The sequence below is a fragment of the Rhizoctonia solani genome, chromosome 4 (assembly GCF_016906535.1).
Source record: "Rhizoctonia solani chromosome 4, complete sequence".
NCBI classification, from domain to species: Eukaryota; Fungi; Basidiomycota; class Agaricomycetes; order Cantharellales; family Ceratobasidiaceae; genus Rhizoctonia; species Rhizoctonia solani.
In genome coordinates, this window is record NC_057373.1 from 559,088 (window position 1) to 585,176 (window position 26,089).

At 46.3% G+C, this 26,089-nt stretch overlaps 11 protein-coding genes across 11 annotated transcripts; 5 read left to right on the forward strand and 6 right to left on the reverse strand.

Moving 5' to 3' along the window:
* Nucleotides 1–62: 62 nt before the first annotated feature.
* RhiXN_00151 (pectate lyase) lies at nt 63–1,204 on the reverse strand (the record flags this gene model as incomplete). Its single annotated transcript, XM_043319970.1, has 7 exons — nt 63–94; nt 145–484; nt 533–579; nt 634–642; nt 700–914; nt 974–1,134; nt 1,181–1,204. The coding sequence occupies 7 exons, from the start codon at nt 1,202–1,204 to the stop codon at nt 63–65; spliced, it is 828 nt and encodes a 275-aa protein (XP_043178982.1).
* Nucleotides 1,205–1,920: 716 nt separating this feature from the next.
* Nucleotides 1,921–4,775, reverse strand: RhiXN_00152 (phosphorylase b kinase regulatory subunit beta; the record flags this gene model as incomplete). The annotated part of the gene is made up of 6 exons (XM_043319971.1): nt 1,921–3,160; nt 3,220–3,713; nt 3,770–4,035; nt 4,093–4,320; nt 4,374–4,466; nt 4,520–4,775. 6 exons carry the CDS (start codon nt 4,773–4,775, stop codon nt 1,921–1,923), a joined length of 2,577 nt encoding a protein of 858 aa, XP_043178983.1.
* Nucleotides 4,776–5,233: 458 nt separating this feature from the next.
* RhiXN_00153 (Transposase family Tnp2 protein) lies at nt 5,234–6,927 on the forward strand (the record flags this gene model as incomplete). The annotated part of the gene is made up of 4 exons (XM_043319972.1): nt 5,234–5,366; nt 5,427–6,043; nt 6,304–6,489; nt 6,550–6,927. 4 exons carry the CDS (start codon nt 5,234–5,236, stop codon nt 6,925–6,927), a joined length of 1,314 nt encoding a protein of 437 aa, XP_043178984.1.
* Nucleotides 6,928–10,203: 3,276 nt separating this feature from the next.
* RhiXN_00154 (Transposase family Tnp2 protein) lies at nt 10,204–11,110 on the forward strand (the record flags this gene model as incomplete). The annotated part of the gene is made up of 3 exons (XM_043319973.1): nt 10,204–10,396; nt 10,448–10,689; nt 10,745–11,110. 3 exons carry the CDS (start codon nt 10,204–10,206, stop codon nt 11,108–11,110), a joined length of 801 nt encoding a protein of 266 aa, XP_043178985.1.
* A 697-nt stretch (nt 11,111–11,807) lies between these two features.
* On the reverse strand, nt 11,808–13,790 carry RhiXN_00155 (uncharacterized protein; the record flags this gene model as incomplete). The annotated part of the gene is made up of 1 exon (XM_043319974.1): nt 11,808–13,790. One exon carries the CDS (start codon nt 13,788–13,790, stop codon nt 11,808–11,810), a length of 1,983 nt encoding a protein of 660 aa, XP_043178986.1.
* A 486-nt stretch (nt 13,791–14,276) lies between these two features.
* On the reverse strand, nt 14,277–14,735 carry RhiXN_00156 (uncharacterized protein; the record flags this gene model as incomplete). Its single annotated transcript, XM_043319975.1, has 1 exon — nt 14,277–14,735. The coding sequence occupies one exon, from the start codon at nt 14,733–14,735 to the stop codon at nt 14,277–14,279; it is 459 nt and encodes a 152-aa protein (XP_043178987.1).
* A 704-nt stretch (nt 14,736–15,439) lies between these two features.
* Nucleotides 15,440–16,417, forward strand: RhiXN_00157 (Transposable element Tcb2 transposase; the record flags this gene model as incomplete). The annotated part of the gene is made up of 1 exon (XM_043319976.1): nt 15,440–16,417. The coding sequence occupies one exon, from the start codon at nt 15,440–15,442 to the stop codon at nt 16,415–16,417; it is 978 nt and encodes a 325-aa protein (XP_043178988.1).
* A 572-nt stretch (nt 16,418–16,989) lies between these two features.
* Nucleotides 16,990–17,508, forward strand: RhiXN_00158 (Reverse transcriptase from mobile element jockey protein; the record flags this gene model as incomplete). The annotated part of the gene is made up of 1 exon (XM_043319977.1): nt 16,990–17,508. The coding sequence occupies one exon, from the start codon at nt 16,990–16,992 to the stop codon at nt 17,506–17,508; it is 519 nt and encodes a 172-aa protein (XP_043178989.1).
* A 1,364-nt stretch (nt 17,509–18,872) lies between these two features.
* RhiXN_00159 (pectate lyase) lies at nt 18,873–20,683 on the reverse strand (the record flags this gene model as incomplete). The annotated part of the gene is made up of 11 exons (XM_043319978.1): nt 18,873–18,904; nt 18,955–19,294; nt 19,343–19,389; nt 19,444–19,452; nt 19,511–19,725; nt 19,784–19,940; nt 19,991–20,041; nt 20,103–20,199; nt 20,255–20,408; nt 20,463–20,468; nt 20,532–20,683. The coding sequence occupies 11 exons, from the start codon at nt 20,681–20,683 to the stop codon at nt 18,873–18,875; spliced, it is 1,260 nt and encodes a 419-aa protein (XP_043178990.1).
* Nucleotides 20,684–22,289: 1,606 nt separating this feature from the next.
* RhiXN_00160 (Zinc-binding dehydrogenase) lies at nt 22,290–23,693 on the forward strand (the record flags this gene model as incomplete). Its single annotated transcript, XM_043319979.1, has 7 exons — nt 22,290–22,447; nt 22,504–22,589; nt 22,640–22,743; nt 22,803–22,833; nt 22,966–23,265; nt 23,322–23,464; nt 23,517–23,693. The coding sequence occupies 7 exons, from the start codon at nt 22,290–22,292 to the stop codon at nt 23,691–23,693; spliced, it is 999 nt and encodes a 332-aa protein (XP_043178991.1).
* Nucleotides 23,694–24,160: 467 nt separating this feature from the next.
* Nucleotides 24,161–25,975, reverse strand: RhiXN_00161 (pectate lyase; the record flags this gene model as incomplete). Its single annotated transcript, XM_043319980.1, has 11 exons — nt 24,161–24,192; nt 24,243–24,582; nt 24,631–24,677; nt 24,734–24,742; nt 24,797–25,011; nt 25,071–25,224; nt 25,284–25,334; nt 25,389–25,485; nt 25,551–25,704; nt 25,760–25,765; nt 25,821–25,975. The coding sequence occupies 11 exons, from the start codon at nt 25,973–25,975 to the stop codon at nt 24,161–24,163; spliced, it is 1,260 nt and encodes a 419-aa protein (XP_043178992.1).
* Between the last annotated feature and the right edge of the window lie 114 nt (nt 25,976–26,089).

Below are 26,089 nucleotides of genomic sequence, written 5' to 3' on the forward strand. Positions count from 1 at the left end.
GTTTCAAATAGCGTCCACACAATCAACGGTATTCCTATTTCCAACGCCAACCAGTTCAAAACTCACACAAGTGAGTTGATATAGTTCTCGATGTCTACAGATATCCTTCAGTACTAGATCCAAACTAAACACCCATATACTTACTGGCATATCCATCTCCATTCTTGTCCTGCATAGCGTCGTTCACGTTCGGGTCCAGACCGTTTGCAATCTCCCAGTCATCTGGCATCCCATCTCCATCCGTATCTTTCGGTGCAGTACCTCCAGCGATCGGGCCACCAGAGCTCCACGGGGACACAGTCTCATCAGAGATGAGCGCGCCAGACTTGCCGAGTGACTTGACCTGGTTGATGAGCTGTGTGTCGACGTTGTCGCGTGACTTGGACGCGCCTACTCCGGCGATAACCTTGGCATAGGCATCAAGAGGAGCAAGGAGGGTCTTGACTGTTGGGTAGTCGTAACGTTTGGCTTGGAAGTCGACGCCCTGGGAATATAGTCAATACAACCACCAAGAATGGCTAAAGATACGAACAGAGTAATTGTCAGTAGATTGACTAAGTTCCCAGCCATCGAGTACACCTGAAATAGTTAATCATTATACGTGATGGGCCCTACAGATTACTATTTGCCTACCGTTCCTGTCTGTTATACATATAAGAATGATCACTTTCGTGAACGGAGATACTTAGATTGACTTACTGGGATCATAATAGTTACGCTGCACATATGCGTGGAAGTTTGCATTTCCGCGGGTAAATGCGCTGACGCTCGTCGAAGGGCCGCTGATGAATATGTTGTTCATGATATTCGCGTATGATTGGCCATCCGAATCGCCGGCAATGTAGCCCCCTCCTCCACCCCAGTTATAAACAACATTGTTGACGAACTCGTTGACCCCCTTGACTTTGGGGTTACTTGCCAAGCAGACTTCTGATCAGATTGAAAAAAATTGCGAGTAGCACAGTTAACATACCGAGTTTTGTTATCAATGTATAGAGATCGGATGATGCTAACACCTCCTGTATTTGTTTGCATAAGTCCACCACAAGAGTGAGTCTCGAGGCCCTGAGTAATAATAGTGTCCGAGATTGTTATGTTCGAGACTTCGCCATTGATGGAGAATGTCTCATCTGCCTTCCAGTCGGTTACGGTAATCGTTTAATCTAATAGAGTTGCTCACCTCGACCCCAAGATACGCTGACATGGTCGAATATCATATCATGCCCGTCGGCTAAGCAGTTAATGAATAACAAGTTCAACAGCTTGCATCAATCGATTAATATGCACCCTACCAATTGTGGCTTCCTAGTGTCAGAATCGAGAAGGTACCAGATGAGGATGCTTAGAGTGGCCGAGCTAGGCGGTGGTGGGAGGGACAAGAGGAGAGATACTAGGGCGCATTAAATTTATCAAAAGCGCATACAGACGAAGAGTTAATTCGTTTTGCCGTACGTCGGGTCTAGGTTATTTTTTTTGGCTGTACAGTATTGTTTTCTTCTTTATATGCAACAGCTGTAAATGGCAAGATCGGGCGAGAGTGTGCCAGGTTGAGATACTAGACTGCTACGGGTTAGTCGCCAAGTCTTGGTTCGGGTGGCTAAATTTGTCAACGAGTGAGGTAGCTATATCTCATTCGTGGGGTTGATACCGAATGGGTAGGTAGTTTGTAACTTATCAGCTTTTCCACTAGTCTGTATATCTACACGTCTCTTTGCCATGCCGTCTGACCCCAAGAACTGACGATATTAATGCACGCGTATGTTTGTTGTATCCAAATGACTATACCTGATACTGCGAGGCATCCGTTTGGATACCCCATCTCATTGTATTTCATTTTCTCACCTAGGCATAATTGTTACTTATAACTGACATAAAACGTGTATCAAATACAACTTTCCATTCCAGTACGACTCGTCAGGTCTAGCTGTCCCATTCAGCGCAACAGTCCGTGCCGTCGAAAGTGGGCTTCAGCTCCCTCAGCAGCCTCCACGAACACGCGCTCTTGGCTCGAGGAAAATCATCCTTCAGACCACCCGTGGCCAATATCGTCCGATAATAGTGCGTGGCTTCGGCAGGAATCGACTCGTAGGTTTCTGGACCAAAGCCGCGAGTAATGAACGAGTAGTGTTTGTCGTCGGGGTGAGTTCTATTGCTTCGGGTTCTGCGATGATGCTCGTGGCGAACCTGTATGCGTGGAAGCGTGCTGTTCGTCTCTCCGAACTCGAACACAATCGATATCACTGGTTTCTTCGCATCAGCAACTGTGATTGTGCGGTCGACAGGGCAGTCGAGAGAATGCTTCCGGTTCTTGAACTGAAGGTTGATTGCAGAAGTGGTCTCCGTCGTGATAGCCTGATCAACAGACCCCATATGTATCGGAATCACCGCGTCGATTGATGGCTGGTTGTCCTTAGCTTGCATCGCCATCCCGCGGAACAGGGCTGTCCTCAGGGCTTTGGACGACAGCATATCGGAGTCCTCGGCAAGAGCGAAATGAGAGAAAGAAACAAACGCATCCTTAAACACGACCTCCAAAGATTGTCCTTCCTCTTCGTCGGACACTGGCGTTGCCTTCAGTATAGTGTCGTGATGTTCGCTCGCGAACAGTGAACGGAGAAAGGCCAGAACAGGGACAGGTCGATGAAATCCTGGCTTAGAATCCTCCAGCGGCGGGTCGATTGTATAAGGGTCTCTTGTCAAAGCAATATCGTGCGCAATTGTAACCAGAAGTCGGCCGCAAAGCTCTCCTCGCTCGCCTCTTGCAAGAAACCCCTTTTGACAGTTGTCTGCCAGGATTCGGGGGGCTAGAACAGCTATTCCACCATCCCCAGAGACATTATGAAGGTACTTCGAAGCCGCCTCAGCCAGCACGGGCTCTGATGATGTTCCAGTTCGCATGTATTCCCGATGCTCAGGGATAGCATACACGATACGCATGTGGCGCTCAACTTGCTGCGACTCGGTTTCGCGAGCAGCAGGGTTCATAGACTCGAAGGCTATTCCAATCCGAACGCTGAGTGCAGCAAGTTCGGCCTGGGAGGTTCGCGAGGGGGCACCCCCGCTGGTTAGTTTCTCGTAGGCCATGGAGACAACGGCGTCCACCGATCGCCGCTGTCGTGTCCTTTTTTGCTCTTCCAACAGCTTATGATGTACGAACCACCTGAGGGAAATAGCATGAGTGACCCGCATTTACTGGAAAGATTGATCGAGGTAACATACAGCGGGCGACCCATGCTTGACATCACTTCAATTGTGCATGCGTTACGAAGCGAACGGGGCTCGTTGGAGCCTTTCATCTTCTTGAGGACTTGGTCGGTAAAGACATCGAATGGAAGCTCGGTAAATGGAGGGATAAGATATTGACCCTTCGAAGCACGAAGCGAAGGGTGGTCTCTGGCCGAGGGTGCAAATTTCTGCAGGTGACTGTTGGTCGACAAGAAAACAAAGAAGATCGGCAGGTCAACGAGCTGCGACAAGACTGTTCCCAGGTTTTGATAGGGGCTGCGTGTGCGCACTTCGCTGACGACTTTCGGAGGTTCGGTAAGGGAGTGTGCTTCGTCAAAGTATAACAGGCATTGGGTTTTGTCAGCAGACGAACTTGGCCCTAATGTACGGATCATCTGTTCGGCACTGGCATTCATCTCCTGAAACAGCGTGTCCAGAAAACCAGGACGTTTCAATACGTCGTCATCTTCACAAACCAGCTTCCTATCCTGTGGAGGTTTTTCAGAGAATAAGAACAAATAGACCGAAGTCCAAACTGACTGACCTTTTCAGCAGCAGTCAATGCTGCCTCGTAGAACGCTTCGCGGTTTCCTCCGACTCCCTCATCGGCTTGTCCATCCTTGAGGTAACTTGCCCATGCAGTTGCCAGTTCACTTCCTTTCCGATCTCTGGCCACAATTGGCACTCTGGCAGTCGCAGTAGCAAACATGTGCTTGAGTAATATCGCATATTCAGCTTGGAGGAGCTGGTCACTTTTGTTATAGTGATATTCAAAGTATGCACGAAGCCGTACATCCGGAGGAGGATAAGCTGTGGTCAGTGATATAATTCAGCGGCAATCTTCAGCAGCAACAAAACTACTCCTACTTGCTATTCCCTCGGGCAGTGCTTCACGGATATTCGCCGGAATAGTGAAAACAAGGTTGGCTGCCTCGTCTATCATACGCGACTTTCCCATTCCTGAGGATTGCACGACAGATATAGATCTCATGTAAAGCTTTTTCTCGTTTGGGAGATTCAGATAGGAATCCAAGGCCTCGACGAAACACTTGTGCACTGTGCCGACGTAAGGCTCCTGGAAAGCCGCTAGGAGGCCTGTGCAATGCGTATCAGATGATTACCAACGTTAAGGTTGCTGCTTTACTGACTTCGGTTGCTAAGAGACTTTACGAGCGGCTGGGACCCCCCAGCTATACGTGCATTGCCATCTGTCACTGAGGGTGCAAAAATACGAAGAGATGCTAAAAGAAAAGACAGGCATGAGGCGAGACTTGGAATAGAAAGAGGAACATACGGTGGCGAGCCAATTGCGTGAATGATCCCGACCTGTATGCGAGCAGAAGTAACTCAGAGAGCTCGATAGACTTCGCACAGAGTGCAAAGTAGTTTTCCGGACTGATTGATGGCAATGATGGATCGACGGAACAGATTATCACCAGTAGTGAGAGGTACTCCCCGGATTGCAGAGAATCCCTGGAAGCAAAAACGGTCGAGTCCCGTCGTCGATGCGCATCTATCTCCTCATTTACACGGGCATTGATGTCAGGCATAGCAACTGGTCTGCTAGCGAATGTGCTTAGAGTTACGTGGGCAGGCAGGGGGAACTTCAGGATTTGGTGGCTCGGTTCCACATGATCATTACGCAGACAGTTAATTGAAGGGTCGTACATCCACGGTCCAGCGCTTGTTTGTTATCTTGCTCAGCAAGGTCAAAAATCACGTGCCATGTCACGCTAAAAATTCCCAAAATTCGTACTATTTTCTTTTTGTTTACTTTGTCGAGAACCCCATGGACCACCACGGAATTTACCTGGAACCAAGCTCTGAGAGGCACGTGATCTGTTTGGTCCTTTGTTTGGTTCGAAATGTCGGAGCAATCACGCTCCAAAGAGCTTGGTATATCGCCAATGGGTCATCTGGGGTGTCCTGTGACCCGGATATCTCCTCATACATTGTATATTAGCGAGTGTGGTCTCTTGTAACAATAATTAAGGCTTCTCATCTATCAATGTGTGCTTATCCGAAGGTCATCCGGGGAATCTTCGAGGGGGAAATATGCACCGCAAAAGGGAACGTTTCGGGCGGATTCTCGGCGCTCATATCACGTGACCATCGATACCATCTCTCACTTTGTCGAGCTCGTACCCCGTACACGCAGACTTTCATATTCTCAATGTCTGAGACAGATCTCCCTGACTAAGAGAGTGATTTTGACTACACCGAGGAGGACTTTGCTGAGCCGGAATGGGATCCTAAGCCCAAGCCTGACGTTCTACCCCGAGTTCCCGCATCACAAGCCTTGGACACGCACCGACAGGAGCACGCTGCTATTGAGGAAGTAGTAGAGTGTATGAGTCGTAATTTAATACGACTTGACACACTCGTGTTTGCAATTTGCTATGGAAATCCGCTCTGCTCATTGGATAACGGCAAGTTGAAAGCGGAGCGAAATCAGCTAATGAAAAGCTCCAAGCTTCCGACGATACTCGACCATTTACATACCCCACCATCCTACACAGGCTCCCGTCCAGAAGCAGCCTTGAAAACGCTTGACGAATGGGCGTGGAAGCACGTTGCCAAATTGTCTCGCGTTGAGCTTGATCAATTCGCTACTGACTCTCGGAAAGAGTCCGAAAAGTGCAATAATGAGGTCGAAGACCTCACGAACCTCGAAAATCTCAGCTTCGAGGCCATACGGGGGAAAGCTTCGGCATTTACACCACGCCCCCTTCAATTCCTGACCAATATTAGCGAGACAAAGAATCATGCACGTACTCGAATAAGAGAGAATCCCAATAGCGTATTGGAGCCCTCATTTGTAAGTTAATAGCATATATGTCCGTTCTCATTGCTGAATCCAAAAATATACCATACAAAACATTACAGGCAGCAGTAATTAACCTTCAATCATTGGCTTTTCAGATGACTCCGCGTTGCAATCGACTTCAAAAGCAGCTTAGCTTGTATTTCTGCTCAAAGCACGCCCCAAAGTTGTTGTTCATGCTCTTCAATAGGTGTGACTATGTTGCTAGCTATATATGGAGCTCGAATTCAATCAATTTACTTTCTGCTTCTCAGCTCGAGAGATTAAAGGAACTCATAGCTAATCACGCCATATTTTGGATATATGATAACCTTCAACTTCCGATTCCAATGAAAGCTCAACGCAGTGATTGTCACACTGTTACCAATAACAGAACTGCAATGACAGTTGTTGCAATTCCAGATATGGTAAAGCATATATTCATGGAGGACAATCCCAGTGTAAGTGTTTCACGCTATAGTTACAGAAGTTGGGGAGGAATATAACAATACTGTTCCCAGGTGGCTCCCATACCCAAACCAGCTATGATTCTAGATACTAGTGCAACACCACCCATGGCTCACAACAAGCTGCAGGGCACCTCTACACCCCCAAAAGACTCACCTACCTCCCCAGATCACGCTCCCAATAATCCACCAGCTGCAACAGAGGTTCCAAGCCCTCCTGCACTGAATTGGGACAATTTCTTAGATATTGATTGCTATAAGCGCTTGGCTGCATGCAACATCCATTTCATCATCAATACTCTCTTCAAAACTGTCCCTGGGCTTGCAGACCTTGACATATGCAGTGCTGAAAGTTTGTCTGCTCCACCAGCACATCATGTAATGCCAAGTGGAGAGGATTTCAAAATGTTATACCTGTTAAGAGTTGTGTAAGTACAGGAGTAAGAAAGAATTACTATATACAAAATGTATATGTGAATAACTAAGAACTATTATTTAGAATCAGAATATATGCACAGAATATATGCACAATATAAGCTAGGTTATCAGGAATAACAACTCCTAACAAATAGTCTAGCAACTATCAAGTGCAGGTGGTTGGTTATGTATAGTACCTTAGACTAATGTTACTTAAGCTTAAGTGACTAAGGGTATGTATACTTAAGGCCTCTGGGATAGTACCTTAAGTAAGAGGGTTACCTGACTAATGTACAGGATTTATAGGGTTTGCCTAATAAGTATAGGACTTATATATGCTTAAGTAAGACTTTAAGACTTATGGGGTGTACATAAAATATATCTAGGATTTATGAGATATTGTAGATAAAGCTATCTACAATATAGGGGATATGGTGGATTCAAACACTATCACCCAATCACAACAATCCTTACAGTATTGTTGCACTATACTCAATGTTGAACTCAACAACTGTGACAGTCAAGGGGCACAGGGTTGCAGTAAGTACTCTAATAGGTTACCCTGTGTCTGTTGGGACTGGCCTATGGTCTTAGTGCGCCAAATAACCTCCTATGCTATTTACAGTGAGTCAATCACTAAAGTAAATGCGCAGATAAGCTGTTAAAGGCTTGTGTGTATATGTCAATATATAAGAGTAAAAGTAGGATAAGTGGATGCATTAGAAGCATCTTCACAGGGTCCTTTTATACCCTGAGAGGGCGCACAAACAAGTATATACATGATTGATACCAAGAGGGGGTACAGGAAGTACATGTGGCAACTGAAACACTTGAGGGAGCCAATACTTTGGTACATAGTAAACAAACAACAGATCCTAATATTTGCCCCAAGACAATGTTTGCCCCAAGGCATTATTTACCTGTGTGGGTCCTTAGATGTCCCAAGGCTAAGTGTTTCATCCTTGGAGTAAACAGTCCCAAAGGTATGATACCACTGCATTGGGTACTTACAGTAAATGGGGCATAACTCTGCCAAATGTTGTCTGTTTTAGGAGTTTGACCCAGCGTTCTGGAGCGCACAAACAGGCGCACCTAAGCGCAAGCGATTTGGCAGTGTGGGATGCCCGGGTGATGGAGAAAAGGCGCATTTAGTGCATTGGTGCTTAAGGGCTGATTAAGTGCCGGAGCACTTGCCTATGCAACATGGGGGACCCTGAATATTTCTGTGTGTAGCCACAAGATAGAATCTTGAATAATAAATACTACAAACAAGAGAAATATTGGTAGTTACTGTTTATCTACTTAGCTGAATTTATATATATTTAAATGAGTGAGAAAACAGCATATATGCAAAAGGCATTGCATATTGAGGGTATTCCTGAGGTTTATAGGTTTTGTGAAGGTCACTATTGGATAGAGGGACCATGAAAAACTTAGTTTGCATCTTTATCTCATTTGTTTACTGTAAGATTACTAGTGTAATTAATAAAATAAGTACAGATTAATGGAGAAATGTCATATCCATAACAGCATTTCTACTGGGCTTAAAGTGCTTAAAGCCAAAAACAAGGCCAAACAGAAACAGCTTGCAACCAAATCTGGCATTAAAGGTGTCACTCTGCTTGCTTGCGTGCCCTCTGTGTCATGAGCCACACCCCTATTGTGCCCTCTATTCACATACCAGGGCACTCATGGTACACACTACGGCCACCGGAAACACGCATATACTCACACTTATGCACTCAGAACCCCCAGGTTCCCACATATAAGAGACTTATGGTTGACATGGCTGGACTTAGTGATATTCTCTAAGTGCAGGTCACATGACCTCCCCCCCTCCAGTCCTTTATCAAATACTATACTAAACTACTACAGATTTGAGGTGGGGGGGGGATGACATAATCTCTTCTATAATAATATATTATTCAGACCTTGCCTGCGGGCTCCCTTAACATTGGCCTGCAGCTAGGGGGGCAGGGGGAGTGCAACGTCCCCCAGTGACTTATATTATTAATATATCACTGTGCATCATATATACTATATATATCTTTGACAGTGGATATATATGGTAATAACCCCTCCAGATATGGGTTATGACACTCTGTGTCAATCCCTTGCTCACTCCCTGTTGATCTCATGCATATGATCTGGCAAAATCTGATCCCACAACTTATCAAACATTGGACTGGGGACTTCAATGACATGGATGCTGGCCTTGAGGATTATCACTTGAGGCTAAATGCATGGAACGCTGTCTGCAACGCATGTATTCCATCTAAACGTACAATCCCAAGCTCATTTGGTTGCCCTGTTCCCAACCCACACAAGCCATTGCACTTTATTGCTGAGTTGTGGAATATATTCACAACACAATTAGTGTTATAACCTCCTAACCTATACCACTGGAATTGCCTGTTTTTTCTGATATTTTTAGTATTTTTTACGGACTTATTATCTTACGTTTTTTGATCACGTGATCTCGGCGCTTACTATGCCAAGATGCCGCGCCAAGATGCCGTGCCAAGGGCGCTTAGGGGAAATCCACGCTTCCGCGCAGTCCGCAGCACGCTTCTCTTTTTCACACCTGTACTTCTTTTCTCACAAGCACAGACCATGTAAATAGTGCTCCCTTGTCTATATATACAGCAGGGAAATTGCTTGGAAACACCAAGTCAATTTTACCTTGTCTCATTTCATTGAGGAGGACAGTCCCCAGCCAGCTAAGTAGCCGGCCCTTTAGTAGTTCTAGCAGTTGATCCCTTCTAGTTCACCTACCACACCTCCAGGGCTAAGCCCCCATTGTTGACAGTAGATACCAGTAGGACGCCTTAAGCGTCATAGATAGCATAGTATAGCACGTAGTATAGCCTTAGTTAGTGGACTGCAGTGTTTAGTACAGCCACAAGCGCCCGCCCCCACTAGCGTGTACCCACCTTACAGTGGTGTACAACAATTAGCACCATCTCTTCTGTATAGACAATTCTCTGACAAACAATACTACCAACATTTTGTTTGGCTTGTCAGGATTTTACAGCTTGTTGTCTTGTTTGACCTACCACGTGATAAAATCCCTGAAATACGCCAAGGGCTTGCCAAATGGGTCAAAGAGTATGAACAGTGAGTACCCTTTTTCTTTAATATGTGTATTCATTCACGTAAATTTATGGTAGAATATATTATCAATTTGACAAGGATCAATTACAGACTTGTCCGGTCAACATTCATTATCTGCTCCACATTGCAGATTCCATTGAGTATATGGGTCCAGTGTGGTGCTATTGGGCTTTCCCTATGGAGCAATTCTGCAGCTTCATTGTCAGCTTGGTCAAAAGCCAACGGTATCCATACACCAACATTGACAAACGTGTGCTCAATCAAGCACAATTACAAATTATCCTTCACAAGTATCAACTTATTGACAAGGCACCATTCACAGGCCAAAAACAACCGGAGGAATCTGACGGTGCAACAATTGTCCGTGGCTGTGAGTATTCCTTTTGTACCATAACTAGCTTATAATATTTATTTTACGTAGATCCTCTTGCATTTTTATTAAGCCCACACTCAACCCCCCTTTGCGTCAACCAACACCTAAGACAACAAATTGTGCGCTACCTCACAACCTCCTTCAAGATCCTTTCCAATGCAGCCAAGGCACTTATTCCTGATGAACTGGAGCAGTGGGGGCGTCTTTGTATTGGGAACAGGGGCAATGAAATTCATGCATGTGGGTACCACAAGCTGCGTTCCAATGGAAGGGACGCAGCATTTGTTCATGTAAGTTTTTATTATGTTTCATCTATTGTACGCTGCAGTTAACTTGACAGCTCAGTACAAGCTTATGGTAGACCAGGATGCAGAGCTGGTCTTGGTAAGCAAACGCCTTGAAGAGGAAAGTCAATACGGCAAACTCCAACATGTGTTTGTCCTTACCATCCCACCAAAAACCCCAAAAATCAACCCAGCCCTCAAAAAGAACCAGTACCTATTACTTGCACAAATCTACAAAGCACTGATCAAGAGCAACAAAATAGAAGACAAGAAACTTATCTGGTACAAGGGTAAATTGGGTACAGGTGAGGTTGTTGACGTCTCAACTATCCAGTGTGCAGTTGGACGCATAAAGGATGGTAATAGGTGGTGGATTGTTGACAGGAGCACCAATAATACATTTGCTTATCCAGAGTTTATAGATTGACCCAGGCTTGTATGTATTCTCCATTTTTTGCATATATATTCCCTTTTGTTTGATGACATTCAGCGGGGTTTCATTTTTATTCTTATTATTAATATCTACAAGTAGGACCTCTCAAGTTTGTCAAGATGCTGTGTGGGGCCAGTGCATTTGCCATGTCCCGGAACCATCAGTGTTAAGGTCTTTGGGCCTACGGTTAGGAGTTGTGCCAATTGTCCTGTGCACATGGAGCAGGCTTCAAGTCACGTGTGGCAGGACTGTTTGCTTCTGGATGCCATATGCTCACTCTTGACCCACTTATATTCTGCCTTGGCAACAGGAAAGCACAACTAATCACCTGCATGCACTGGAGAAGAGGGCAGAATACGGATATAAGTACGTAATTTACATCAGCAGCAAACAAGCTCAATGAACCAGCAATACTGCAATATCACGCAGGAAAAGTGCGGAACACAAGTAGGTGCAGAAGGATTACAAGCATGAGTACAGACAAAACCTCATTCTGAGGTCAAAGTGCGGAACAACGCCAGAATGTGGAACAAGGGTGCGGAACAGCAACAAGGGTGGGACAATATGGGATTGGGTCCCGGCCCCAAGGTGCGGAACGGGTTTGCAGGTGCGGAACAAGGGTGCAGAACAAAAGGAACTGGCTCACCAAGGTGCGTACCACCAAGGTGTGTTCCACACTTTTGTCTGATGGCTAACCCTGGAACATACCAGTTCCATGCCCAAGGTGCAGGAGTTCTGGACTTTGGGGGGGCACAGTGATTCCGGGGTCCGGTGCAACGTTCAACATGTACCAAGATGTGGCTTTGTTGTCCAGGAATTGGCTGACAGTGAGCACTGCCTTGCTGTCACTCAATCTAGTATCACTGACATATAGGTTGTAACTGAATATGAACATATCTAGCTTGTCAATGTCTGCTTTGCCCTTATATGTCTTGGGTGACTGTGCCTTGTATCCTGATTGTGCTTGTGTGACCACCTTTTGCTCAAGTTTCTTGTTTTGCTTCTTGAGCTTTGCAACTAATTCCTCCAGCCGTCTATTCCTCCAATGGTTATCATTGCGCAATTGTGCCAACAATTTGGTCCAACTTGAGTCGGACAAGTTGGCTGTTTTGGATCCACTATCTGATGGATCTGGTGGTCCCCCACCTCCATACCTGCTTGTATGCATGGATTCAGTCTCATCGCTATCCGTCTCTGACAATTTGGATGATTCAGACAGTGACAGGGGCCTTCTCTTGGTCAACTGCGCCTGTTGTTGTTCCTTGCATCTGAGTTTACTGGCCTTCCCCATATCTGTTTGGGTTGTCTTACTAGACTTCCTGGCCAGGGTTGATTCTATGATACCCTCCAGGTATCCCCCGCCCCTGTATGCGTTTGGCATGCTTTGGGAGTCTGTTTGTTGTATGTGACGCTCCCGCATCCCTTCTAGGTCATCCAATGCAGCTCCCAGGCTAGGACATTTCCTCTTCTTGCCCTTAGCCTTAGTCTTTGCCTTTCCCTTACTCTTGTGTGACCTGGTGCGGCTTGTTGTTGTGTCCTCTGACCTGCTATTGACTTCCTTGATTGTAATGTGCGGTTGTCTTGATGGGCCAGCCCCCCTTGTCTGACTGTGAGTACTTTCTGACCTTTCAGAGCTCCTCAAGTTCCAGAGTACTGAAGCATACTCCTTGTCATCAAATGCGTACTTGTCAGCCAGCTTGTATATCAGCGCGTTTACTTTGACGCTTCCATTTCCGCTTTTGGCTTTGGTACAATCTCCTTCACTTGTGGGTATGTAATCCAATTGTGACCAGTTAGGATTAATCCAGTCACTAACGTCTGGGAGTTCCTCAACATTGCCTGGACCCCCGTTGTTGCCATTGGCTTGGTGTAACTCTTTGTCCCAGGTGAGGCCCTCATGATTAGCCGTGGACTTAGATTTGGTGCTGACACTGATATCCAGCTCCTTTTCCTTGCCTTTACCCTTAGACTTATGGCGGGTACGCTTGCGCTTACTATTCTTGGAAGGTGTCTTGCTTTCCCTCTCATCATTGACTATGTATTGCACTAACACGGGTTTGCCGTCATCATCCAGTACAATGCTCTCATTTAGTACACAACTTGTCCTAGCCGTTACAAATATCTTGTTGTCCAATTCCCTCCTACTTTCCACACCCATGTTGGGGGTTGTAGGGACTTCCAAAGTTGTTTGCTGGTTGTCAGCATATGCGGGAGCGCTTGTCTGCTTGACCAACGCTTGCTCAACAAGTTTGATGCTCTGTTCTGAGGTTGCTTCCCTGTTCATGGGGGCATCTGCTTCTTGGCAGGTCTTGTTAATTGGCAACGGCCAGCTCAACACCTTCCGGATAGGTGGGGCTTGTTGCATGAGGGCCATATAGGCCAAGGGAGATAACTTGACTCCCTTGGTGTTGGCAAAGGCTATTCCCTGGCGCTTCCCAACACCCAGCACTACCATGCGCTTGCCTGGCTCTCTTGCGCCCTGGGGCACGGTGCCAAAGGTGAGCTGTACTCTTCTTGCTGGTACAATTGCTTGCTCATCAGTGGTCTTGTTCAACGTCTTGGGTTCCACGTGGTTGGCTGTTTTTGGAGCCATGCGCTTATCAGCCCGCCTCTTGGGGGCGGTAGGAACCTTGGATGTGTTGTAGTTGCATCCGCCGCGCAACCTCCTGCTCATGTTCAGTACGTACTATTCTCTGTGATTGATCAGCAATTGAAGAAATTAAAATAAAGTAAAATGGGACAGTGCAACGGAGGCCAACCCGTCACTCTGTTGTTTGAAGTTTGTCAAGTATAAACTCAATACAAGTGTTGTAATTAGTATGTCAAAAAATGTAAGGTTTCACTTATTGTCCACTACTGTAAATACAAACGTTGATGGCAACCGTGTCGCTGAGGTAATGACAATCTGTAAAACACTCAATTGTTGTGGTTGAAAGTAAAGACAGTTATCAGAAGATCCCCCCCCAGGACCTTATAAGGTCAACGGGGTTTGTACATGAGTAAGTGGAATAAACCAAACAAGAGTATATAGTTAGAAATCAGATACAAACAATAAAGAAGGCAAAGGTGGGCCAAGGTGGTAAGTTGGGTGAGCATAGCCAACTCAATTATGTAAGGGATTTGCGTATAGTAGAGTAAATATACAAATATCTGGCATTCCTTACACTGAGTCATCTAGAGGTAAAACAAGCACCTCTGGTTCAACAAGGAGCTCTTGGGACAACACGGGTGATATAGAATAGAGACTGTCAAGAGCTGAGCACTTGGCATTGGTCTTGACATCAACATTGCTATTGGAGCTTGAGGTATAATCATGAACGGTGGGGCTTGAAAGATACACTTGTGATTCAGTATCTGAGAATTCAGAATCCGCATCTGATCCTCTGCCCATGTCATTGTCCAAGTCCATGCTGATGTCCTCCATTGCAAGCATAGGGTTACTCTCAACAGCATATACAAGCTCATCCCCTGGTAGTCCCCAAGTTGGCACAGTTGTATCAGTATTTTGTGAGTTGTTGTCAAACTTGCAATGGGGTGGATGTTGTGTGGAAGATGCAAGAGCCTGCCAAATAAAACTTGCAAAGCCAAACCCAGCTGGGTTGGACGGGCCGGATTCCATAGTAAACAAGCTTGTGTTGTTGATTTGGCACGTGCTGACTTGCTGCTTCTTGGTGTTGTTGCCTCTCTGTTGCTCCAGGTTGTTGATTCTCTCTATACACCTCCTACAAGTACAATTGGAAACCAGTTTGCCAACATGACATTTCAGTGTGCAATGAGGGTTGCAAGGTCCCATATTATCCTTCTACATAAATGCAAGGGTAAATATGTACATTGCAATTAACCCTGGGTACAACACTAACCGCATTGCCGGATGAGGCTCAAGGCATAATTAAGAATATTTAATTTATGGTTTTGGTTTGCTCAAATTATCAGACAGTTATGAGTTACTTTTCTTCAATTTGTGAAGCAAGATACACTGCCCTGCAAAAGTTTTGCAGCATGTGACCCAACTAGGTACAACCTCCTGTGATGAGCCAGATAAAATAGATAAAATAGAAAGAAAAATGACGTTGAGTGCGCGTCATGGGAACAAATATATGTATGGCTTTGCTTGGTGATGCGTAGAAAAACAAACAAGATATGAGCGTAATTAAGTTGACAGCACCTGCAAAACTTTTGCAAATCATATACACCAGCAATCATTAGCCCTGGTGAGATAGCTTTTTACCTACTTAACCTACAAAACACTTACTCATAGTTGGCAGGCCTACTTAATCAATGCCACTGCATACATCTGCAACTGATAAAGCAACAATTGTGACTATGGTAGACCATGGCCACAAGAACTTTGCTCAAGTGGCAGGTGAGGTGGGAAGGGATGCAACAACAGTGTCACGCATATACAAACGGTACCACCAAACACAGGATTATAATCAAGTAGCCCCTAGGAGTGGTTGCCCATGCAAATTTACTGAGTCTGATGCAAGAAGGGCCATCTTTGAGATCAATAAAGGTGGGGCTGTTACAGCCAGCCAACTTCAACGTGAAATTTTCCCCCATGTCTCAGCTGATACTATTGAGAGAAGATTAAAGGAGAAAGGCTTAGAGTGCTGTAAGCAACGTAAGGTCCCCCTGCTTTCAAAAAGGCATGTAGAGGAGCGTCTAGCATGGGGGGAAAGCCTTTTTTCCTGGACTTTAGATAACTGGTCAGCAGTTGTTTACTCAGATGCCTCACAATTCAATATCTTTGGGTCTGATGGTTACCAACGTGTTTGGCGGATGCCTGGGGAGTCCTTAGATCCCAAAAATACCACCAAGAAAGTTGCTCATGGTGGAGGAAATGTCATGGTCTGGGGCTGCATTACTAGGCATGGTGTGGGCTGCCTTCAACGCATCACAACCAAGTTGGATTTGCCAGGATATGCAAGAATCCTCACAGAAGATCTTCTGGGGTCTCTTAGCAATCAAGGAATCAATCCTTGTGACATATATTTTCAGCGGGACAAGGATAGGAAGCAATGGACCAAACTGGTGGCCACCACCCTCAAAAATCATCACATTGATTCTCTTCCGTGGCCAGCTGCTAGCCCTGACATGAATATCATTGAAAATCTTTGGGACCACCTTGATGGTCTGGTGCATGCTCAAAAACCCCCTCCTACTAATAAGGAGATATTGTGGCGGTATTTACGGGAGGAGTGGGAGGCAATTGACCAAGGCTATATCAACAGCCTCTATGAGTCAATCCCTACAAGAGTTATGCAACTTGTGCAGCAGCGTGGTGGGAACACTGAATATTAATTGTAGATTTTTCCCATTTTTTTTTTACTGTTGTACCAATCCAAACTTGCTACCGCTGAAACAAGCCGCAAAAGTTTTGCAGCTGCTCCTTAGTATATTTTGCCTCTACCTAGCTCATTTCTCCAGCTTTTGTTATTTGACTATACTCGTATGTACTTCTCGATGATGCGCACCCGACGTCATTTTTTCTTTGAATTTATTTATTTTATCTGGCCCGTCGCAGGAGGTTATACCCGGTTGGATTGCGTGCTGCAAAACTTTTGCGGGGCAGTGTAGATACAGGTGTATTGTCGAAGGGAGAAACCAGTACCCGTGTGAAACTTACTATGGTAATGCTAATGCTGGGAGAGCAAGTCCCGGTAGGTTAGCAACTGTTTGCGGAACACTTACAGGCGTATACCAGCACGCGTGAGCATCAGTCAGCATGACGCTTGCAGGAGCCATAAACCCAAATGAAGGTTTGTGGCATGTAGATCAATCGATCGCGGTTTGCATCGGTACGTGGAGCACAGTCGGATGAAACCGTTGATTGTTGCGGACATGGCGCTAAACCGTTGGATTTACGCCTGTTTATGGACGGGTTTACGACCCCCCACTTTGCAGTGACACCCGTATTCAACAGAACAATAACGCGGGCGAGAACCAAAGCCACGAAGCGAGCGACAAGAAATTGGGGCAAAGTCTGGAACGAACATACACACGCTCGACCAGACTCGGGCACTTACATACCACGACCCCCCGCCCTCAAACTACACCCCATATTCAACCGTCCCACATACCCCCGCAACGTACAATGCCGCCTAGTCCAATTCCTTACCGGATACGGCTTTTATGGGGCGTACAGCGCTCGCTTCCACCCACACATCGACCCACAATGCCCATGCGGCGAACCATCACAAACGCCCGAGCATATACTCATGTTCTGTCCGGAGACGGAAAAATTTAGGCACATCATCACTGACATATCGCCTGAACGCTCCTGGGAGGAGATTTTCGGAACACTGCCGGGACTGGAGGCAGTATCTGAGTTCATACTGAAGTCGGGAATCGGAAAGTGTAGAGATCCGCCGGCAGCCGCTCAACATTTGTAGGGCCTTACGCCCATGTCCATACGTCCTTACGACCGCCCTATACGCCCTTACGGCCGCCCCGCCCCCCAGTCCTTAAGACTCACCGTTTATCACGCCCTTATGGCCCCTGTAATTGGCCTTCATGGTCACTCCGTGCTTACTACCTCGCTTGTCCGTGCCCCTGGTTTCGTTTGTCTCTTCTGTTTTCTCTCTCTTAGCGTAGTTTGCCTTGGTTTCTTGTGAGCGGTTTGCCTTGTTTCGCATGTAGCTCCTTAAATATGAATCCAAAAAAAAAAAATCGTCGACACGTGACCTACTTATCCAGGCGCTCCCAATCATACTTACCTACTCGGCCATCTTGGACATTTCGAACTAACTTTACTGAACAGTTTTCTATCACTCCCTTATGCTTATGACCATTATTATCCAATACAATGAAAAAAACAATAAGGTTGTCATATCCCTTTAGATAGTCTATCACAACCACGCTCCTAGCCATGGTCTATTGATTGGCATTGCTGGAAACCAAACAGTTACACCGGCACCAATGACTCAACCTATGCTCCGGTTTATTCTAGGTGTATACTTACCTATACATATATGTATAAAAATGACTTTTTGCAGTGCATGTACAGTTTCGTTTCTCGACGCGGTACGAGTGGGGGAGCTCCCGGCCCGCGAAATGCGGTCCAGGGGTCTCGGCCGGGCCGTCCAAGACTGCGATCGTCCGGGTTAAAGGCTCGGAGTGGTAGAGAACTGTGAATAGCGACTCTTTGTTGTCACTAGTGATGGTGTGTGGGTGCTAGAAAATGCGAAGCCGCCAAAGTGCTCGGCGCTTGGTAGGGCATTCGAGGTAATTTAAGCTCTTAATCAGGTGAAATCGCGTTCTAGCAGCTCACGTAACTGCGAGCCTCTGCGCCCTGCGATTCCCATGTCAGAAATGGACTTTTCGTGCCCTCGGTAGTTATCGTGAGTCGCGTCCAATTAAGGGTATTGCTCCATGGGTCATTGATCATTCTAGCGGGCCGTTAAGTACTGTCCGGAATGCCAAGAAGCCAATTGTTAGTGATTTACCGAGTCTCATCACCGAGCTCGTAATATTCCAATAATAATCACAACATACAGCACTTGGTTGCATGCGCTTATATAAAAACGCCCCATATGCATGAAAGAAGCATGGTTCGTTACTTCGCAAAACTGAAAGAGCCATAGGCCCTAAAGTGTCATTTTGCCGAATACTACTAGTGTGGCGGGTATTTAGTAGTTATCTTAGGTGCGATAAGTCGCTGCTAGTAAATTCATAAAGCTTCGACAATATGTTGTGTTTCAAATAGCGTCCACACAATCAACGGTATTCCTATTTCCAACGCCAACCAGTTCAAAACTCACACAAGTGAGTTGATATAGTTCTCGATGTCTACAGATATCCCTCAGTACTAGATCCAAACTAAACACCCATATACTTACTGGCATATCCATCTCCATTCTTGTCCTGCATAGCGTCGTTCACGTTCGGGTTCAGACCGTTTGCAATCTCCCAGTCATCTGGCATCCCATCTCCATCCGTGTCTTTCGGTGTAGTACCTCCAGCGATCGGGCCACCAGAGCTCCACGGGGACACAGTTTCATCAGAGATGAGCGCGCCAGACTTGCCGAGTGACTTGACCTGGTTGATGAGCTGTGTGTCGACGTTGTCCCGCGACTTGGACGCGCCTACTCCGGCGATAACCTTGGCATAGGCATCAAGAGGAGCAAGGAGGGTCTTGACTGTTGGGTAGTCATAACGTTTGGCTTGGAAGTCGACGCCCTGGGAATATAGTCAATACAACCACCAAGAATGGCTAAAGATACGAACAGAGTAATTGTCAGTAGATTGACTAAGTTCCCAGCCATCGAGTACACCTGAAATAGTTAATCATTATACGTGATGGGCCCTACAGATTACTATTTGCCTACCGTTCCTGTCTGTTCATACATATAAGAATGATCGCTTTCGTGAACGGAGATACTTAGATTGACTTACTGGGATCATAATAGTTACGCTGCACATATGCATGGAAGTTTGCATTTCCGCGGGTAAATGGACTGACGCTCGTCGCAGGGCCGCTGATGAATATGTTGTTCATGATATTCGCGTATGATTGGCCATCCGAATCGCCGGCAATGTAGCCCCCTCCTCCACCCCAGTTATAAACAACATTGTTGACGAACTCGTTGACCCCCTTGACTTTGGGGTTACTTGTCAAACAGACTTCTGATCAGATTGAAAAAATTGCGAGTAGCACAGTTAACATACCGAGTTTTGTTATCAATGTATAGAGATCGGATGATGCTAACACCTCCTGTATTTGTTTGCATAAGTCCACCACAAGAGTGAGTCTCGAGGCCCTGAGCAATAATAGTGTCCGATATTGTTATGTTCGAGACTTCGCCATTGATGGAGAATGTCTCATCTGCCTTCCAGTCAGCTACGGTAATCGTTTAATCTCATAGAGTTGCTCACCTCGACCCCAAGATACGCTGACATGGTCGAATATCATATCATGCCCGTCGGCTAAGCCGTTAATGAATAACAAGTTCAACAGCCTGCATCAATCGATTAACATGTACCCTACCAATTGTGATTCCATCCTTGCCACTATCACCCCCCTTGCCCATACGGTAGCGAACATAGCGAGTGATGGTATGGTGGGCATTCGAATAAGAAACACCCTGGAGCAAAGTGGTTACCCAAATATAACCGAGCTTTAAACTGAGCTTTGCTTACGTTTCCATAGATGGTGATACCTCCGCCAGGCGCCGTTTGACCAGCAATAGTGACATGATGGCTAATGACAACCCGACTTGAGATTTTGATCACTCCACCAACGGCAAAAACAACGATGCGGTTCGGCTGGCTCACGGCGTCACGGAAGCTTCCACTGCGTAGCATATCAGACACTCTAATCAATCAACATAGATGAAAATTAGTTTACCTTCCACTAGTTAGTTGATAGACGTCAGCTGTGATTTCATACATAATATAGGTCCGGAAGACCGCTCACCTGTCGTTCAGATTAGTTACAACATACACAGACCCGCCACGACCCCCAATAGCATTGGCACCAAAGCCTTCTGCTCCTGGGAAAGCAGGAATAGCTAATGTCTGATGAATCAGACCTGCTGCAAGGGCAACCAATGATAACAGTGAACGCATCTTTGGAAGGCTATTAATTAGTATCAATCGATGGCGGAAGGGGGCAGATTATCGATGAACATGAAACTAAGCTCTATCTACTTTATATAATTCTCCTATGTGTTCTCTGGTTTGTCGACTCCGCCCAACCCAGACGAATTACCCCATGGACTATTGGAACGCCAGACTAGAGCGGGCCGCCAACGCGTGTTCGGAGTAATCAGAAGCCCGTCACAAGACATAATGTTGAGCTGTCCAATTTAAGTTCGGTAGATACAATGGAAGAACCACGTTTCTTTGGCCAAATACACATGAACAGAAGATCGGAGTGGCATAAGTACCTATTTTGCGAACGACAGTTTAACCCGAAGATCCCGGAGAGGTCAGGAGGATATGAAGAATACCCCTAGATCTGAAGAGCATGCTCTAACCGAGGCTCATATCAGAATTAGTCTGCTACGAAAGACAGCTACCTGACAACCATTCAAGTCTTGTCAAAACGATGGAGGTGAAGCGTAAGACAGAATTCAGAAGTGCGATCATTGAAAGCAGCAATTGGCAATTGAGAGCCGCATACAAAGCCACCAAATTGCAATCAAGCAGACACGATGGCAATATGTACTTATTTAGTTTTATCGAAGACGATTGGCAAGCATCCATACAATTGGGTAGGTGAGGCGTAAGCTACCGGGCTCCGCGTGACTTACATGTTGGAATCAATTCGTTATGCTTCCCGACGCTGAGTAAGAATGCAGCCCGACATACGCCCCTAAATGACCATATTGGGACATTCTGCTGACTTCTTAGACCTTCTTTGCCAGACGGATGGCTGTAACGTAGCGCCAAAGGATGCCGCCGGAAATGAACGGTCAGACGAGAGCACGGTGCTCCTCTCCATTTCAGAAGAGCTGGGCTAACCCCATTCGCTTCACCACGCTCTGGTTGCTCACGGGATAGACTTGACTTCGCGATCTTAGTCAATGTTCTTAGCTCCATGCTTATTGATGCATTCTCGTTGCAAACTGATAGTTCTATAGCTTCAGTTAAATCAAACAATACAAACTCGAAGACATGCACTCGAGCCGCGGGAGTCTGCTTGGGTGACTAATCATATGTATCTATCATATCTAATATCTATAGTAATTTTTTATATTGATTGACCACATGCAGGTGTATCTTAGAATGTAGGCTACAGTAGCGTAAGATACTTACAAGTCACATACAACGTAAGTCATATTATTATATAACGTTTGTCCTACCGATTATCACCATTAGGTCAAGACCTGGACTTTCAGCATATTAGCCATACGCATCACGCCATACCATACTAATATTAATAAGATTACTACACCTGGAAGAAATGTTTCAGAGAACGCCTGGAGTTTTTAAAAATGGTCGATGGGTTGATCAGCACGACTTCGAGGATCGAGGAATGTTCTGCCTCCACCAACCTCCACTCGTAAGGGTGAATAATCCAAGTTTCCCCCCCCGGAATTTGAAAAGTGACGACACGGTGCATGAATAACACCTCCCCCAGTCATATAAAAGTGCGCAAGCACCGCTCCTCTCAAGCATTCAGTCAAGCGTTCAGCATCCCTTTCACTGCTAGTTTTATTACTCATCCAATATGTCTACTATCCCGACTACTGCTCAGGCGTGGCGCTTTCCGCCTGATCAAACGAGTTGGAACGGCCACAAGAGCCTCGAGCTCCGCGAAGTCAAAATCACTCCTCCTAAGCAAGGAGAGGTCCTAGTGAAGCTACACGCGGCTGCTCTTAACTACAGGTACGTCGTCCGAAATGGTCAGTTGGCTAGCTTGCTAATCGAATTAACACTTATAGGGTATGCACGGTCAAGTACACCCACGATTCTTCGATCTTCTCCAGCGCCGTCACAAGACGGAATCAGCCCCTGTCCGTCAGGGCCGGTGGAAAATAGCCCACGATATTGCCCCTTGCTAATGAGAATGTCCTACAGAATCGAGATTAGTAGTCGCTGTTGGCGAGGGTGTCACGCAGTGGAAGAAAGGAGACCGGGTGCACTCGCTGTTCTTCGAAACGTGGTTTGACGGTCCTAACCAAGTGCGTGAGAATCACATATGAGTTTAGCTTCTCGCTGACACGACTATGTGTTACGGTAGGACGAGCATATGCCCTTTACAGTTGGTGGTGGTACCACCGGATGCTTCACTCAATACAGGCATGCCAAAACCACGATAGCCAATGCGCATACACTCACTACATGACACAGGGTGTTCGATGCCAAAACTCTCCTCCCGATCCCAGCTCACCTTTCTTACGAAGAGGCTGCCACCATCCCATGCGCAGCATTGACCGCATGGCATTCGTTCTTCGAAAAGCGACCCATCACCAAAGATTCGACCGTGCTGGTACTCGGTAGCGGAGGGGTCTCCGTGTTTGGTGCGCAGCTCGCCAAGGCGGCGGGGGCACGGGTGATTGCTACTACTTCGAGCAAGGAGAAGGCGGCCAAGTACAAAGACTTGGGAGTCGACGAGATCATCAACTACCGAGAGGTGCCTGAGTGGTCGAGCAAGGTCAAAGAGTTGACTGGGGGTAAAGGTGTCGAGCAGGTGCTTGAAGTTGGTGGGTTATAGTTCGCATCGGTCGTTTACTCGTAATGACAGGTCCGGTGTTGATAGGCGGACAGGGCACGCTCATGCAATCCCTTAAGTCCGTCAAACGCGAAGGCTCAGTACATGTGATCGGCGCCGTTGCGCAGGGTAACCCAGGTAGCGAAACCCTCCAAGATCTGGCCAAGACGGTGTTATTCGGACAGATCTCGGTAAGTCGTTGAATTCAACCATTATGTTCTGCGTGTTAAACCGCCTTTGTAGGTGATCGGAATCTTGGTTGGAAACAAGGCAATGTGCGAGAGGTTGGACGCCTTCATGGCTGAGCACAAGATCAAGCCAGTTATTGACCGTGTATTTGGCTGGAGTGAGGTGGTGGATGCGTTGGATTACCAGCTCAGTGGCTCCCATTTTGGAAAAATTGTCATCAAAATCGACTGAGTGGAGGTCAGCGCATTCGCGGTGGTGCTTTCAGCTCATGAGTACTTGCCCTTTTGCTGTATAATCAAGTAACATGTATTGACCATATTATTGAAATTTATTCGTTGTGAAACTCTTCTCTAGCTGTGGTGCAGCCCTATTATGGCTCTGGCTGGGTTCTGGTCGGGATTCCCACGCTATATGCTTATGTATCTGTCATGTCATAGTCGCTTATTCACTAACCTTACACTTATCATGATTATGTGAGAACCACACCCAGGTACCAGTATCAGTTATTTTCGTTACTTCCATCAACCCCCCCCCCCACCGAGTTATAGAGTACTAAACTGACCGGTAACAATGTTTCTGAGATTTTCTACTGTCGAACTACCGGATGCCTTTAATCGTGTTTAAAGAGGACCGATATGAAAACACGCATGTATTAGCGTTGCTAGTACTACTAATATTTATAGAACGTAGCTGAATTATTATACAAGTGAATTGATATAGTTCTCGATGTCTGCACGCATCTCTCAGCACTAGATCCAAATTAAACATACATGTACTCACTGGCGTAGCCATCTCCATTCTTATCCTGCATAGCGTCGTTCACGTTCGGGTTCAGACCGTTTGCAATCTCCCAGTCATCTGGCATCCCATCTCCATCTGTATCCTTTGGTGCAGTACCTCCAGCGATCGGTCCTCCGGAGTTCCATGGCGAGACCTTTTCGTCCGAAATGAGGGCACCGGACTTGCCGAGTGACTTGACCTGGTTGATGAGCTGTGTGTCGACGTTGTCCCGCGACTTGGACGCGCCTACTCCAGCGATAACCTTGGCATAGGCATCAAGAGGAGCAAGGAGGGTCTTGACTGTTGGGTAGTCGTAGCGCTTGGCTTGGAAGTCAACACCCTGTGAATAATTTAATACCATGTAGGAGCAAAAGACTGTCTTATTCACCGAATAGTTGTCAGTGCTCTGGCCTAGTTCGGACCCATCGAGGACACCTGATTAATGTCAAACTTCAGTTAATAGTTCACCAAGTCGTGTTTAGTATGATTACCATTTTTGTCTACAAAGCATTCAAGTCAGTATTTGAAATTGGGGAATAAACCTGTTCACTTACTGGCATCGTAGTAGTTGCGTTGCACGTATGCATGGAAGTTTGCATTTCCACGGGTGAACGGACGGGCGCTTGTGGACGGTCCACTGATGAATACGTTATTCATGATGTTCGCATAAGACGCTCCATCAGAGTCGCCGGCAATGTATCCTCCTCCTCCGCCCCAGTTGTAAACAACATTGTTGACGAATTCGTTGGTCCCCTTGACCTTGGGGTTACTGAATTTGCCAACCAGGGTCAAAAAAAGGCCAAGATATTCGCACGGAACTCAGCTTACCGGGTCTTGTTGTCGATGTAAAGCGATCGGATGATGCTAATCCCTCCTGTACTCTGCATCAAACCACCACAAGAATGGGTTTCCAAGCCTTGAGCAATAATGGAATCCGATATCGTAATGTTAGATACGTCTCCGTTAATTGAGAAAGTTTCGTCTAAAAATAGGTGTATGAGCTATCACCAGACCGAGGCATCAGCTGACTAGATAGCTCACCTCGCCCCCAAGACACACTGACATGATCGAATATCATGTCATGGCCATCAGCTACACGTGCCCAAGTCAGTGAAGTGTCGGACAGTGGAGGGTCGATATACCCACCAATGGTAATGCCATCTTTCCCACTGTCGCCGCTCTTGCCCATACGGTAGCGGACGTATCGAGTAACGGTATGGTGGGCATTTGAGTAGGAGACACCCTTGTTTTGGTCCAGCGTAATTAGCACAAGTGACATTTATACAACAATAGTAGACATTTACTAACATTTCCATAGATAGTGATACCCCCACCCGGCGCAGTTTGGCCGGCAATAGTGATATGGTCCTTGATAACGATTCGGCTAGAAATCTTGATGACACCGCCAACCGCGAACACTACAATACGATTTGACTTGCTGACTGCGTCACGGAAACTCCCGCTTAGCAGGACAAGAATCAATGCGCTAGTTCCGAACGTATAACATGTATAATTACCTTCCGCTGTAAGATTGGTTAGCGATGTCATTCTCACATACAAGGCGATATCTTTACTCACCTATCGTTCAGATTGGTGACAACGTAGACCGAACCACCGCGGCCACCAACAGCATTGGCACCGAATCCTTCAGCTCCAGGGAACGCAGGGATGGCCAGCGCCTGGGGCAGCATGTATGCTGCAACTGCAGTAGCGAGTGTGATTAACGAACGCATGAGTGAAAGGGGAAAGAAAGTAAAATGGGATAAGCAAGCACAGGTTAGACTCGAAGAGCAGTCATTATAGCTCTTATGGTACCCATGGTCACCACGGCCTGTGGACCCCTTAAA